The 15,080-nt window shown below is 37.3% G+C and overlaps 3 protein-coding genes across 3 annotated transcripts; all 3 read right to left on the bottom strand.

Annotated features, from left to right (window-relative positions):
- Positions 1 to 58: 58 nt before the first annotated feature.
- LOC118454107 (granzyme A-like) lies at positions 59 to 2,622 on the bottom strand. Its single transcript, XM_087848744.1, has 5 exons — positions 2,536 to 2,622; positions 2,209 to 2,350; positions 1,445 to 1,592; positions 309 to 578; positions 59 to 220 (listed from the first exon to the last, which is right to left on the bottom strand). Exons 1-5 carry the CDS (start codon positions 2,597 to 2,599, stop codon positions 59 to 61), a joined length of 786 nt encoding a protein of 261 aa, XP_087704870.1. The 5' UTR covers positions 2,600 to 2,622.
- Positions 2,623 to 6,341: 3,719 nt separating this feature from the next.
- On the bottom strand, positions 6,342 to 9,349 carry LOC102796652 (granzyme A-like). The gene is made up of 5 exons (XM_006790003.2): positions 9,286 to 9,349; positions 8,961 to 9,102; positions 7,991 to 8,129; positions 6,641 to 6,910; positions 6,342 to 6,503 (listed from the first exon to the last, which is right to left on the bottom strand). Exons 1-5 carry the CDS (start codon positions 9,347 to 9,349, stop codon positions 6,342 to 6,344), a joined length of 777 nt encoding a protein of 258 aa, XP_006790066.2.
- A 3,156-nt stretch (positions 9,350 to 12,505) lies between these two features.
- Positions 12,506 to 15,051, bottom strand: LOC102775820 (granzyme A-like). The gene is made up of 5 exons (XM_087848745.1): positions 14,988 to 15,051; positions 14,509 to 14,650; positions 14,096 to 14,228; positions 13,077 to 13,343; positions 12,506 to 12,661 (listed from the first exon to the last, which is right to left on the bottom strand). Exons 1-5 carry the CDS (start codon positions 15,049 to 15,051, stop codon positions 12,506 to 12,508), a joined length of 762 nt encoding a protein of 253 aa, XP_087704871.1.
- Between the last annotated feature and the right edge of the window lie 29 nt (positions 15,052 to 15,080).

Here is a 15,080-nt window from a genome sequence, read left to right on the forward strand (position 1 = left end):
TTAACAGCATCAAAGATTCATATCTGGCTGTTAGCTCATATCTGCATTGATGTCGGCATCACATTTCAGGGGCACCCATTGTGTTCTTGATCCACTTGAGTTGTTTTTCTGAGAGAAAAGAATAGACTCCAGGTTTTTTTATGTTACCACACTCCTTAGGTCCAAAAGAAGTGACTCCAACTAGCACTCCGTTGCACAACAGTGGCCCTCCTGAATCCCCCTGCAGAAAGAGCAATCGCTTTTAAATTATTTACAACTTTCAAGGTGGCAGCGGGTCTTAAAGCACAAAACATATGCATGATCCTTACCTCACAGGTATCAGTCTTTTTTTTACCCTTTGAACCAGCACATATCATGTCACTGGTGATAACAGGGTTTTGGTTGTAATAGTCACGAGAGTTGCACTTCTTTCTGTCAATCACAGTCACTTTAACAGACATAAGGACATCTGATGGTTGGTTTTTTTTAGTTAGTCCCCATCCAGCCACCAGACAGTTGCTGCCAGCTTCAGGGTCTTTGACAAGTTTATGTAGCTGGACACATTTCACAGTTTTGGTTTCCTGCACTGGTTCATTAAGCTGAAATAAGATTAAAAAGAAACATAACATAGGATATAAATTGTGTATACATATCTTTACAAAGATTTTTCTTAATAAAAGAACTATATGCAGTAATGCAAAAACCGAAGCCTCATTTCTGTACAATTTGCTTCAAGGAGTCAAAGTGATCTATTAAGCTTTATCAAAAAGGAAAGCTTTAAGACTAACCTTAAAAGTAAAGAGGGGGTTAATTGTGAATTTAGTGACATGAATTTAACCAGCCAGAGTCAGTGAAAAATGTTAAGTGTTTCCATTTTTTGACCTTAAGGGGCTTGAGTATGACTGGATACTTTCAGGTAACCACTTGAAAAGCATGCAGTCTATGCATTGGCCAGATTAAGAATTCAATACCCTGTTTACTTTTCCGAGTAGCATCAAAGTGTCTACAATAGCATGAGGGCTTTGAAGGCTGAAGATCAACAAAACTGCTATTTTTTAGTCACAGCAGAAAGGAAGGATGTTTTAATGAATATGGGCTTTTTATAAAATTTGTCTGATACTCAGAATCAGTCACAGAACAGATTACAATAAAATACAGTGTTTGCAATGAACCTTAATTACAGCTACTAAAAGTGTTGATATTGTTAAAAAAAAAACATAGAGATATGTGAGAGCCTTGAAAGAGTATAACAGGCACACAAAGTGTTTGATTAGCAGCATTTTGAACAAACAGCAACTGAAAAAAAGAAGAAAAGAGACTTGATTTTGATTTTGTTTGATTTAGACCATTTCTTATCTGAAGTTATGTTATCTGAACCTTCAGATATGTTATTTTGAATTCCTTTTTAATTCACATTGCTGCATCTTTGCTTTGCTCACTGTTGGACATTCAATTATCACCTTACCTTCAGCAACATGAGGTCATTGACTTTTTTTTCTTCAGAAAAGCTGGGATGACGAACACATTTCTGAACCTTTCGGACCTGCCTTAAACGTATCTCTTTCTTTTTCTTTTTCTCGATGGAATGCACTCCCAAGATCACCGTACTTATACTGGAAGAGAAAAAAACAGCAACAACACTTTGTGGTGATGATAGTTTGTTTATAGAACAGGTTAATAAAGATTTATAGATCATTGTTTGGTTGTTATTGCTTTATAAATAAAATTCCTTACAGCATCTCTGTGAAAGATCTATCTTTGTAAAATGTGTAAAATGAGATTGTTTAATACTATGCTGTTGATAAAAATAAACCTCAAAGTATGGACATTAGCTCTACAGTTTCTATATCTTTCATCTATAATACTGTAGACACACTGGTCACATAAGCCAAACAGAGTAAATATGATGTCATCAGAAAATCTGTCATAATTCTGTAACTCAGTGTGTGTCTGCATGTGTATGTGTGTGTGTCTTTTTTAAAAAGGTCTGATAGTTCAGTAAGAGAGGATCAACTGTTTATTTAAAAGGTAGATATACTGAATGTGTGTGTGTGTTTCCATAATGAAAGCCAGATGCGGCAAAAATTTTATCTTTTGTAAATAAAGTCCATAAGCATCAGAATAATAAATATATTGTTGACTGGCATATACACAAAACAATTCTATTAAATTGCATTTTAACGTTTTAAAGCTTGAAAATTGTAATAAAAGTACGATTTCGTTTCCTACTTCGGACAGTGAGCAGCAGTCAGGACCCATGTTGGATCAATTAATATTCCTCCACACATTGGTCCATCACGCTCCAGCAGAGCCATAAAAGGCAGCGAGTGTGGCTTGACTTCTTTCCCTCCAATAATCTCAGAACCATGACCTAAAACAAAATAAAAATGTCCAGTCACGGGATGTTGAAGTCAAGAACAGATGAGCAAAAGAAAGAAGCACACTGCATCTGAACAAACTGCTTTGTAAGACTGAAAGACCTCAGTAATGTGAGTTTGCATTGTGCATGTTTACATAATGGAGCAAAAAGCAAATTCAAGAGAAAACACTGCTCACCAGACTGGATGATGAAGAGAATCACACATGTGATGAAAAGACTGAAATCTCTCGGGCAGAACATTTCTTCTTACCTCTCCTTATCAGATGCTGAATGCACTGAAACCTTGATCATAGCTGTAACGCGCAACTTATGTTGAGCTGAAAGGATGTGGTCTGGCTGCAAAAGAAATTTACTGCTTCAAGCTTACATCATTTCAAGAACTCTGGTTGAATTTACCACGAATAATGACCATTGTGTTTATTTACTGTGCGATGGTGGGTTTCTTTACGTGATTCAGAGAACGTTGTCACTGGGTGCAGATATGTCAGTAAGTCACTGACGCTTTCACATTTGCTTTCTAAAATGTCATCTTATAAACCAGAAGAAAAAATGATTTGCAGAATAAACAATGAAAAAAGACACACTGTTCACAGACATGTTGAAATCATAAAACCATGAATGCAAACAATGCTCTGGAACTGTGTAAAACAAAAACTCAGTAAAACATTTGAGGTTGTCTTTTCGTGAAGTTTACTTTAAGTCTTTTAAAAAGTTCATTATCACAGAAAAAAAGAATCATATCATTGTTAATATTTGTATTTTAATATTATTTTAAAAAACAAGACAAGGACAGAATAGGATAGAAAATAATGGATGTATTCAACTCTCTTCTGTGGTAAAGCTGGTATTTAAAAAAGAGGGAGAACAGGAGGAGAAAATAAATAAATAATTACTGTCACAGTCGGGGAAGTGGGGAATGAGGACCCAAGTGCCAGACTCCTTATGCTGAACAGTGCGTTTATTTATAGTGCAGTAAATAATCCACAGAATAAATCCCCATGCGCTCCCCTGACTCCCGTGTCGTGTCTTCTCCCAAAACATCCGTGTTCTGTGCTCTCCACTCCCGTGTCTCTGCATTCCGCATGCTTGCTGCTAACTGGCGTTCTGCGCTCCTCCTGAGACACAATAGAAGCAGCCATCAAGACACCACATCACTAGTCTTCAACACTGACTTGAAGACTGACTTGGAGTCTCACGCAATAATCCCACGCCAGAGGGAGCTCCATCATACTCTTAAATAGCTCCCCCTACGAGCTTCATCAGCAGCAGGTGCATGGCATGGTCTTCAGGTGTGGCCAGCCCCCTACCAGGGCCACACCCACCAGGCCTGCAGGTGCCTGTCACCCAGCCTACAGGAAACAGCGCCAACCGCAGACAAACAAACATCCCAACATACACCTGCCTATTCCTACAACTTGGGACACAGCCGGCAGCTCAGTGCAGCTAAAACACACAACAATAATAATAATAATGATAATGAGTCCACACTGCTCAATAACCCTGGATCCCTCAAACCCAGATCCCTGACAATTATAAAGAGTGCATATACACATACAAGCAATTGTAGTAAAGAGACTTCAATATCAATATCTTGTGGATTTTGAGGGGTCCAGAAGAGAGATTTTGGATGCCTCAGTCTGCATTCTGGACCCTTCCATGGTCAGAGAATACCACCACAGCTACCCAAACAAGCCCGGGAGGCTCACCGAAGGACTCACCTTCACTAGAGTCCTTCGGGTGCTTTAGACCATCGAACTATCAAAAAAGACCACATCTGGTCTAATGAAACAAAGACTGAAGACAAAGGGCTGAAACTGAGCTGAATGCCAAGCATCATGTTTGGAAGAAAACAGGTACTGGTACCTGGCCAATACCATTCCTACAGCAAAGCACGGTAGTGTCAGCACCATGCAGTGGGGATATTTTTCTGTAAAAGCAAAACTAGTGGGAGACTAGTTAGGATCAAGGCAAAGATAAAATCAGCAATATACAAAGACATCCTTGATGATAACCTGCTCCATAGCAGGTTCATATTCCAACAGGACAACGAACCAAAGCACACAGCCAGGATAACAGAGGATTGGCTTAGGGACCACTCTGTGAATGTCTTTAGTGGCCCAGCCAGAGCCCAAACTTGAGCCTGATTTAATATCTCTGAAGAAATGGCCTGAATTTTTATAGCGCTTTTCTAGTCCTTAAGGACCCCAAAGCGCTTTACACTACATTCAGTCATTCACCCATTCACACACTGGGGATGGCAAGCTACATTGTAGCCACAGCTGCCCTGGGGCGCACTGACAGAGGCGAGGCTGCCGGACACAGGCGCCACCGGGCCCTCTGACCACCACCAGTAGGCAAATATGGGGTTAGTATCTTGCCCAAGGATATTTGGCATGCAGCAAGGAGGCAGCCTGGGATCGAACCACCGACCTTCTGATTAGTGGCTGACCTGCTCTGCCACCTGAGCTACAGCCACCCAAAACAGAAAACAGAAAATGGCTGTGGACCAACACTCCCCATCCAGCCTGATGGAGTTTGACAGGTTCTGCATACAAAAATGTGAGAAACTGCCCAATAGCAAGTATGCCAAGCTTGCAGCATCTTACTCAAAATTACTTCAGGATATATTTCCTGCCAAAGGTGCTTCAACAAAGTATCGAGCAACGGCTGTGAATACTTAAATGCATGATATATTTTTGTTTTTTATTTTAATACATTTGCAAGAATTTCAAGCAAAGTTTGTCCCCTTTTTCATGATGGAGTACTGTGTGTAGAATTCTGGGAAAAAATGAATTTGATCCATTTTGGAATAAGGCTCTAACATGACAAAGGCTACGTTCACACTGCAGGCGAAAGAGCATCAAATCTGACTTTTTTGGTATGACAGTTTGAACAGCACAAATCCGATATTTTCAAATCCGACCTAGGTCACTTCGGTATGTGGTACTGAATCCGATAAATATCTGATGTTTTAGAAAGCGACTGCTGTTTGAATGGTCATGTTGCATTAAATCGGTCTTTTACGTCACTGACACAAGACAGACGCCAATTATCACGCTGGAGAAGACAAACAAGAAAGCATGGCGGCCATTGTTAAAGCACGGGCTCTCTTTTTTCTCAGTGTCCTTCTTTCTCTAATTAATTTGTCAAAATTCTGTCGGTTACGACTGTGCAGAAATTGATAGACTGCTGCAACAACACCTACTAGCTCTGTAGCCGCCATTTTTACTTTCGTAAACAGAGCGCGTTGTGTGTGACGTCTTCTTTTTCGCATGCGGGCCGCTTTGAGGGCCGTGAACCGTTCACACTAGAGTGCGTTTGCTGTCACATTTTATTTGTAGTGCGAACAACCAGACAAAAAAATCGGATTTGATCAAAAAATCGCAATTGAGCATTAAGACCTGCAGTGTGAACGTAGCCAAAATGTGGAACAAGTGAAGCACTGTGAATGCTTTTCGGATACACTGTAGCTGGTTACTATTGTTTTGTGGAGCATGATGTACCAAGTTCTTCTGCATCTGTTCACAAGCCTCAGTTTCAGTTTCAGTATATAAAACAGGAGCTGGTGAATCTTTCTCACTGACAGGCTGAATAATTTCACTTTGTTGTTTTACTTTCATGAGTTTTGTATGTACATTGAAAAAAACAAAACAAAAAACATTTGTATGCTTTTATTGCAGCGGTAGCCTTCATATGCAGCAAACAGTAGTACTCATATTCTTGGGGTTACTTGGAAAATGACAAATTAAGTTTGATTGAAAAACAAAGAAAAGGAAAAGTTTGTGCAGTGATAAGGACTAACAATAATAAGGATCTGTCATATATGTGCAGAGATCAAGAATAAAAATGTAAAAGAATGAAATGATAACATTAATAATGCTCAAGTCAGTGCTCTACAGGAACAGCAGTAACAGATTTAACAAGGAAGATTACAAAGATGCTCGTATTCATTAAATTGTGTGGACTGATTCTTGTGGATTCCTTAAAATTCAGATGACTTCATTGTTTTTTTGATCCACTTGAGTTGTTTTTTGGAGAGAAATGAGAAGACTGCAGGTCCATTTATCTCGCCACACACTACAGGTCCAAAAGAAGTGACTCCAACCAGCTCTTTATTGCACAGCAGTGGCCCTCCTGAATCCCCCTGTAGCAAGAACAAATGTTTGAAATTTTTGGGTTTTTTTTTAACTAATCTGGAGATTTAAAAAAGCCAAAAAGGTCTTGCGCTTTATTGCAATTTACAATTTCATATTACAACGCAACATACTAATATATACTTACATTACATGTGCTAGCCTTAGCGTTTCCATTTGAACCAGCACATATCATGTCACTGGTAATAACAGGGTTGCGGTTGTAATAACCACGAGAGTTGCACTTCTTTCTGTCAATCACAGTCACATTGACAGACAACAAGACATCCGACCTATTCTTCTTTTCAGTTTTTCCCCATCCAGCCACCAGACAGTTGCTGCCAGCTGCAGGGTCTTTGAGAGTTTTGCCCAGCTTGAGAAATGTCACTGTTTTGGTTTCCATCACTGGATTGTTAAGCTGAAAAAAAGAAGCTTTGCATATTGATAATGATTATCTATGTATTATGTTTATATAGTTTGCTATAAAGTAAGTAAATAAGACAGAACATAACAGCAGGGTGCATACATGGAACGCCCTAACTAAGCCGCTGGCTTAATATACAGGAATATTTGTGCTGAGTATGGCCTGGATGTCCCAAGGTCAAAAAGGAATACACCCCCTAGGGTGGTTAAGAATGACCAAGCTAAGATCCTGTGGGACTAAGTAAAGAAAGAAGGCTGTAGTGATAGATGTAGCTATATCAAGTGATAGCAACATCAGGAAGAAGGAACATGGGAAGCTTGGGAAATACCAAGGGCCGAGAGAGGAACTACAGAAGATGTGGAGGTTGATTCAAAAGTTGTCCATGAGGTAATTGGAGCACTTGGAGCAGCTCACCCCCAAACTAGGTTACACTTCCTACAAGTGTCATTATTACTAAAACTAGTAGTGTGGCCCACTAAGCAGGAAAGTGCCAGAGGAACAGGGGATAAAGCATGATGCTAGCAACATGGCTGAGAGCTAAGATAGAAAATCCCTAAAGATAAAATTAATCAATACTTTAAATATAATTAGCTGGTAATTTCAACAGTGAGTGTAGTGTCGTGATACTGGACTGCAGTGAGCCAACATCAAATGAGAGTCAGTTAATAAACAGATTGCTAATTTTTAACAGTCAGTTATTACTCATTGGTCAGTACTAGTTTACAATGTTTTGACTTTAAAAAACATGTTTCAACTATGTAAGAAGAGTAAGTAAAGAAAAGAAGAAAAGTAAATGTTAGGTCCTGAGCTGCCTAACATTTCATATTATTCATATTGTTACATATTTCAATTGTCTTTTCACAAATAGAAATGTTTTATGTAACATAAAAAACATGTAATACTACATCAAATATCATGTGATTAAAAGCTCTAAAAAAAATTGTGCATTTTAATTTACTGCCCCATTTTAAACAAATTCCTCTAAGTGGGTTTTCTTGAAAAAGCATTTAAATTACTGGGTTGCATCTTTGCTTCATTTAGTATTGTGAATTGTACAGTGAAGATTGACCTTACCTTGAGCAACATGAGGTCATTGCCCTTTAATATATTACAAAAGTCAGGATGAGGAAATTGTTTCTTAACCTCTCGGAATTGTTTCGAATCTTTTTCCTCTTTCTTGATGGAGTGTGCTCCCAGGATCACCTCACTAATACTGTAAAAGAAAAAAATACAGAATAAAGTTAACATATATAAAAGCTTCATAGGGGAGGACTACGTAAAACAAAGATAAATTAACTCTATATTTTGTTATATGCATATTATTAGAGGTGGTTGCAAAAATTGTAGTGTAGGGTGATGATGGCTAGAATATGAACAGATTTTGTCTATCTTTTTTGGAGTGTTATCAACCTCTATTTTCATTAATGTGCAAAGCCGTCAAACATACTCATGGCTTACAGGCTTTTTTCCTGAGAGCTGAGGCTTTTCCTTAAAAACGGCAGAAAAATCTGAGGGATTTTTAAAAGCAATGCTGTAGTGGGGCGAGGTGGACACACCTGAGCGTCATCAGCGATCACGCTGCGCCTGCTTTAAAAGGGGGAACTAGGTCCTTTCTTAGTTGTTGTAGGGGAAGTGTGCAACTGCGAGGTGAAAAGCTGAAGCAGGGTGTGAAAAGTGACAGCAACCGAGAGTAATAAAAGAATACTGAGCAACACTGAAATGTGGTCGCTTCCGCCATGAGTTTATTCAAATACATTTTTAAGGAGACGCTGATTTGATTGTGCCTACTATTAACATGATAAGTAATTATGTAAATTATTGACACTGAAGACATGAAGTTTCAGCATGTTTGTACTCACAGTATCAGTGAAAGGATTACTGACAGTATTTTATATGTATACATATGTTATATGTATATATTATTTTATATTATTATGTATATATTGTAAAACTGTATATAAAAAAACACACAATGTGTTATTTTTCACAGTCTGTTAAAAATATTAATATATTTTGATTTGATGTCAGAAGAGTAAGTCTGTACTTAGTGCAGTGGGCAGCAGTCAGGACCCATTGTGGATGGATTAATATCCCCCCACAGAAAGACTTTTTACTTTTCAAGTAAGCCATGAAACTCAGGGATTGTGGCCTGACTTCCTTCCCTCCAATAATCTCAGAACCATGACCTAAAAATAAAATAAAATATTCACTTAAATAACTAAATCACAAGATAATCAAGTCAAGAACTTAAAAATGAAAGAAGGAACAGATGAGTAAAACACAAGAAATGCCAGCGGCTTTGTAATACTGAAAATAATGCCCTTGCATTCTGTGTAATGAATGAATGTGCAATAGAAAATATTACTCACTTGACTGGATGATGAAGAAAATCAAACAAGAGATTAAAAGACCTAAATTCTTCAGGCAGAACATTTTGTCTTACCCCTCTTTGATTAGATGTCGAATGCCATGAAATATACTTTGATGCATAGCTTTATACGCTGAGTTCGAAGGATGTGGTTTGATCATGGAAAATAATGAGTCAGCAAAACTGACATGCTATTACATGGTGATATTGTTTCAAAGCAAGTGGTCAGATTTATCATAAATAAATAAATAAATAATAATTTCTGTTGTTTCTATGTGAGAGAGAGGATTAAATTGTAGTTTTAAGGTTTTTATTAAAAGTCAAGAATGGATTAACTGAATTCAGTTTACTTTTATTCATATAGCTCCAAGTTAAAAAGGCACTTATATTGGTGCCAAAGTATAATTCAGTTTAATGCAGTAACCTGAATTGTCAATCAAAGCGACCAATCACATTAGGACCCCATTTTGTTTATGCTCTGCCCCCCAAACAGTCAATAGTCAGTTGATTTCAATTTCAAGAGCATGAAGGAGAGAGGAAATCTTCTGCAGCGCTTCCAAAGCACACACTCTGGTGTGCGCAATGGCTTCTTTGTGCCCATGGCTGCTGAACTCTTCACATATGGATTTTTGAATTTCTGCACAAGGAATTGTGTAAAGTATCAATGAATACTAGTGTTTGTAAAAACTAAATAATTTGCTTGTTATTTTGATTTTTTTCATACAGAACTTTTAACATAAATATAATTTACCTCCAGAAAAAGTGAGCACCGACAAACACTTGCTCCTGCGACTTCACTTTGGATGTCACTCACCTGCACTCTGCTGTTCCACAGACTTTGCCTGCCTGCCTGCAGTAACCTCTCCTCGTGCTCATTCCAACAGCATGGCAAGAAGTCCCACTTTCACTCCATTCAGTACTTGTTGCCTTCTTATAACATTTACTCTTCAATGGAGTCTTACATGGTGAGCGTGTACATAGGTCATGGCGGTTGAGTGCATTACTTATTGTTTTTCTTTCAAACAATTCTAACTACAGATTCCAGGTCTTTCTGTCCACAATTGGTTCTTGGCTCTTGGCTCAGTCCTATGTCTGAACTCTTGCGGGGAGCATCTGGTCGTGGTTTATATGAAATGATGCTCTTTCATTTCCACTTCCAGATTATGGCCCCAGCAGCGCTCACTGAAACCTTCAGTAGTTCAGACGTTCTACTGTAACCAGTGTCATCAGTATGTTTTGCAACAATAAGTTTGCAAAGGCCACTGATTTTGTCCATTATGACATGTTTCTTATGTTTCTTCTTCTTGGTAATGAGCCTCCTTTTTTACAGGCCATCAGTTGGGACTTACCCAGCTAATTTGAATTTGCCCTTTCTTTACATGCTCAATACTTTTTTCCCCCTGTGTCCATTCTCATTATTACATACAACATATGGACATTTATGGTTTGATTTATTTGCATGTGTGGACTGGATGGATTTTTACCGATATCTGGCGAGAATTTCATATTCATATGCGCCTTTTTTTTAGGAAATTGGGGAGATATTCAGTACTTATTTTACTCACTGTATATTCGTACATTTGACAGTTGAAATGAGCACTAAATCTGTTCACAATGCACAGGTTTATTCAAATTTACAGTTGAAATTCTACATCTCTTCAATCCGTGCACATTCTACACTTGGTAATCTGTCTATATTAACCCTATAAAGCCCTTTGTATCCTATTTGATACCTGAATTTCTGAGACTTCTATCTCATCAACATGATCAATACTTGTTATAATTTCAAAATGTTAAGTTTAGTGTAACATTAACATTAAATGTTAATGTTAAAGTTTATGGACAAAACTCTTTTTTTTGTCTAACATTAACATTGTTGTTAACAAAAAGTTGAAAAAAAGCCCAATGTATCAAATGCGACACAAAAAATATATTATAGATATATAATAAAAATATGTCATGAACAACATGATATAGCAAAAAAAAGTGTATTTTGTTATAAGGGTTAATAAACATCTAAGTTCCCCCCAAAAATGGGTTGGGGTTGAATGGGATGAGTCTTACAGGGTTAATGGTCAACGCAAAACTTTCATCTTCCTGGTGAAACTGAACAAACGCTGATTTTGGATCGTGTTATCAGAATTACTCAAGTAATACAACAAATTATAGTAAAGAGAGGTACTTGGTAAGGGTCGCAAATTTAACAAATATTTGTGTCTATCATAAACTCTATGGTGGCTCCAGTGGCCAAGGTTTTTCAGGCAGCAGTGTTTTAATTGTTTACTAAAGTAAAATTTTATATGTTAATATATACCAAGACTGACAATCATATTTGACATATCACTTGCAAATTTGGCAACAATATGACAAATATGGCCTGTCACTGGTCATATACATGCTTGACTTATGCACATTTAGTTTATTCTTGTTTTCTAAACAGGCAAGTACACATAGACTATTTGAATTTGTGTTTGATGGTCTAGAAAAAAAAATTAAATCCAGTTACACTTGCTTGCCTAGATGGCTAAATGGTGAAGAGGACGAGACTGTAATTCTATTGACACTTTCCAAGATGACAGTGAATAAAGTGCGGGACCATGTGGTGACATATCACCATTCATATAAATGAGTGCAAACGTCACTTTTTTGAAGCTGAGGTGCGGTCACTGAACAAACCGTCATGGTGGATGATCCTGACCACTATCATTAGACCCCCATTTATTGGACAGGCACACGAGGATAGAAAGAGGAAATCTTTCATATCACATGACATACCTTTGTCTTCAAAACATGCACATCTAGCAAAGAATCATGCACTTCTCATTTTCAGCAGCTTTATTTCAGTTCATTTCAATCCCATTTCTTTCTTTTACTATTTTTTAAAAACGTTTAGACCACTAGTTTTTGGCAGATATTCAAAAAATGCTGAATTTTATAGCAAAAATACAGCTTTCCAGTCATATTGATTCAACTTAATTTCACCCGATATTTTCCTGCTGTGCCCCATCAGTGGGGCCTGCTCCACTGTTTGAGAACACTCATGTCCAGTAAGACTCTTAGAGAAATCTTATCTGCTTTAGCAAAATCCTTTAAACCTCAAAATATAGACACATATAAATGCAGACCATTGGTGACAAAAAATTGTATTTAAATTTATGCAACAAAAACAAATGTTTAACAGATAGTAAAGGTTTAAGAAGGAAAAAGACTCAGAGAGAGATCTAATTTTGAGTCATAGTTTTTTTGATCCACTGGAGCTGTTTATCTGAGAGAAAAGCATACACTCCAGGGTGTGTTTTGTTACCACACTCCTTAGGTCCAAAGGAAGTGATTCCTGTTAGCACATCACTGCACAACAGCGGTCCTCCTGAATCTCCCTGTAGAGAGAATTATAATATGATGGTCACTGAGTGTTTCTTCATTCACTGTGTGTTTATACATCACTCTGCGTTTAATTATAAGTTATTAATCATCTCTGCCTCTCGTCAACAGCATTTCTTTTTCCTGTCCTTCTCCCTCTCCCTGGTCGAGGCAAATGGCTGCCCCTCCTGAACCTGGCTCTGCTGGAGGTTTCTTCCTGTTAAAAGGCAGTTTTTCCTTCCCACTGTCTCCAAAGTCTTCTGATTGTTGGTGTTTTTTTCTGTATTATTGTACAGTCTTTACCTTACAATGCTTTACGACAACTGTTGTTGTGATATAAATAGAATGGAATAGACTTGAATTTATTTAGTCGTTTATTTTTTCTGATCATTAACAGTTAAAGTGGTAAAAATGATTATCAGGCATACATACCTGACAGGTATCTGCTGTCTCTGAGCCAGCACATATCATGCTGCTGGTGATAACAGGTTCGAGGTTGTAATAGGCACGTGAGTTGCACTTCCCTCTGTTAATCACTGTCACATTGACAGACCTCAGGATATCTGACATTTGCTCGGCTTTGCTTTTAGTTGCTCCCCATCCAGCCACCACACAGATGCTTCCAGCTGCAGGATCTTTTACAGCGTTGCCCAACTTGCGCCAATTAACCGTCTCAGTTTTCTTCACTTTCTTGTTAAGCTAAAATTTAAGATATAATTACTTAAGCATAGTGAATTCATCATTGCCTTAATAGAATTTTTACAATAAATAAATAAGATAAAATAAAAACAATTAAAAAAACAGATTTATTTTAAATGAAACTACTTAAGCCGACTCAACATGAAGTCAGTATTTAATCGCAATCAAAATTGAGAGACTAAAGTTGTAATTCTATTTTGAACAAAAAATTCAAAATACCATAAATTTTCAGGATTGTGCAGCTTACACTTACTGTTATATCCTATACAAAATCCACTCTTCCAAGAGGGCATGACAAATGTGGCAATGTGCCTTGACACAACAACTGTAATCTCCATTTTCCCACTCTTTTCTTGAAAAACAGTTTCAAGATTTAAAGATTATCTTGAAATTTCCCCTTTATTCTCAAAATGATTAGTAATACTTTTGTTCTTAATGCGGCCCTGATGCTCTGTCATACAAACATTAAATGAAAAAAGAAAAATTATGTAAATTTTGCAGAAAAGCATCTTTCTCTTTCTGGTCTCAGGTGGAATTTGAGCTGTTGAATTTTGAACAGATGGGAAGATGAGAAAGGCCTTATTTTACATCTGAAGTTAAATAATCATAAGTGACAGCCTGGCTTTGCAGTTGTGTTTATTTTGATTAAACATTTGCTCTTCTTGCTTAATATGTATTATGTAATGTTAGCAAACATAAATTTTATAGAAATCGCTATGGATTGTTTTTTCATTCTGTTATAGTCACCTTACCTTGAGTAACATGAGGTCATTGACCCTGTCTTTTGCATCAAAACAGGGATGAGGAAAACTTTTTTTCACCTTTTGGATCTGCTTTTTTTTATCTCTGCTGATGGAGTGCACTCCCAGCAACACGTTCTTAATTCTAAAAGAGCCAAAACAATGCAGTGTTAAATTAAAGTTCAATTATGGCATAGGTTTACTGGCCAAGAAAGTGTCAAATACAGAAGAAATGAAGATTTGCTTTCTCTCTGATTACTGAGTGGTTACATGATAAAAAATACTAAGGTCAGGATGTGGCATGTAGCTGATCGGAGTATCATGAAGCTTAAACATGTTGACTTGCATGATATTTTAAATACCCATGATGAAATGGATTTTTTTGTGATCCAGTAAAAACATAAACAAATGCTTCAGATTCCTACTTATCACAGTGAGCAGCAGTCAGGACCCATGCTTCATCAATTAGTATCCCTCCACAATTGCCCTTGTTACCCTCAAGCAGAGCCATGAAAGGCAGTGAGTGTGGCTTGACTTCATTGCCTCCAATAATCTCAGAACCATCACCTAAAATGACAAATATTCAAAGAGATCACTAAGACAAATGAGTCGACAAGCGCTTAAACCAAAGACAGAAAACTCTCTGCACAACTTACTTTGTAAGCCTATAAGACATCTATGTGACACAGATCACAGAATCTATACACAAAATACCTGAAGCACATCCAAATACAAATTCTAACATTTATGAAACCTTTAAAATTCATGTAGGAGTGATCAGAAAAAGTGAAATTACACTCCAACTAAGAAACCATAACAAATTTGCTGAAAAACATTACTATGACTTAGACATATGTATATTAACTAACCACTAAATAAATCAAAAGCAGAAGAAATTAATCACTTGACTGAACAATGAGAAGAACGACACATGCGATCAAGACACTGAAAAATCCAGGGCAGTACATTTCTTCTTATTTGGCTTTGACTAAAACAC

This window comes from Neolamprologus brichardi, chromosome 12 (assembly GCF_056152115.1).
Source record: "Neolamprologus brichardi isolate AB-2024 chromosome 12, ASM5615211v1, whole genome shotgun sequence".
In the NCBI taxonomy this organism is placed as follows: Eukaryota; Metazoa; Chordata; class Actinopteri; order Cichliformes; family Cichlidae; genus Neolamprologus; species Neolamprologus brichardi.

What these genes read in the sequence shown, in the direction of transcription:
- LOC118454107 (XM_087848744.1), bottom strand. Translation starts at nt 2,599, where the DNA reads ATGTTCTGCCCGAGAGATTTCAGTCTTTTCATCACATGTGTGATTCTC. An exon ending in TCTCTTCATCATCCAGTCTG is followed by an intron (nt 2,351 to 2,535) that starts GTGAGCAGTGTT and finishes ATTTTGTTTTAG; the next exon opens with GTCATGGTTCTGAGATTATT. An exon ending in ACTGCTGCTCACTGTCCGAA is followed by an intron (nt 1,593 to 2,208) that starts GTAGGAAACGAA and finishes TTTCTCTTCCAG; the next exon opens with TATAAGTACGGTGATCTTGG.
- LOC102796652 (XM_006790003.2), bottom strand. Translation starts at nt 9,349, where the DNA reads ATGTTCTGCCTGAAGAATTTAGGTCTTTTAATCTCTTGTTTGATTTTC. An exon ending in TTTCTTCATCATCCAGTCAA is followed by an intron (nt 9,103 to 9,285) that starts GTGAGTAATATT and finishes TTTTATTTTTAG; the next exon opens with GTCATGGTTCTGAGATTATT. An exon ending in ACTGCTGCCCACTGCACTAA is followed by an intron (nt 8,130 to 8,960) that starts GTACAGACTTAC and finishes TTTCTTTTACAG; the next exon opens with TATTAGTGAGGTGATCCTGG.
- LOC102775820 (XM_087848745.1), bottom strand. Translation starts at nt 15,051, where the DNA reads ATGTACTGCCCTGGATTTTTCAGTGTCTTGATCGCATGTGTCGTTCTT. An exon ending in TCTTCTCATTGTTCAGTCAA is followed by an intron (nt 14,651 to 14,987) that starts GTGATTAATTTC and finishes TTGTCATTTTAG; the next exon opens with GTGATGGTTCTGAGATTATT. An exon ending in AGACAGCAGATACCTGTCAG is followed by an intron (nt 12,662 to 13,076) that starts GTATGTATGCCT and finishes TTCTCTCTACAG; the next exon opens with GGAGATTCAGGAGGACCGCT.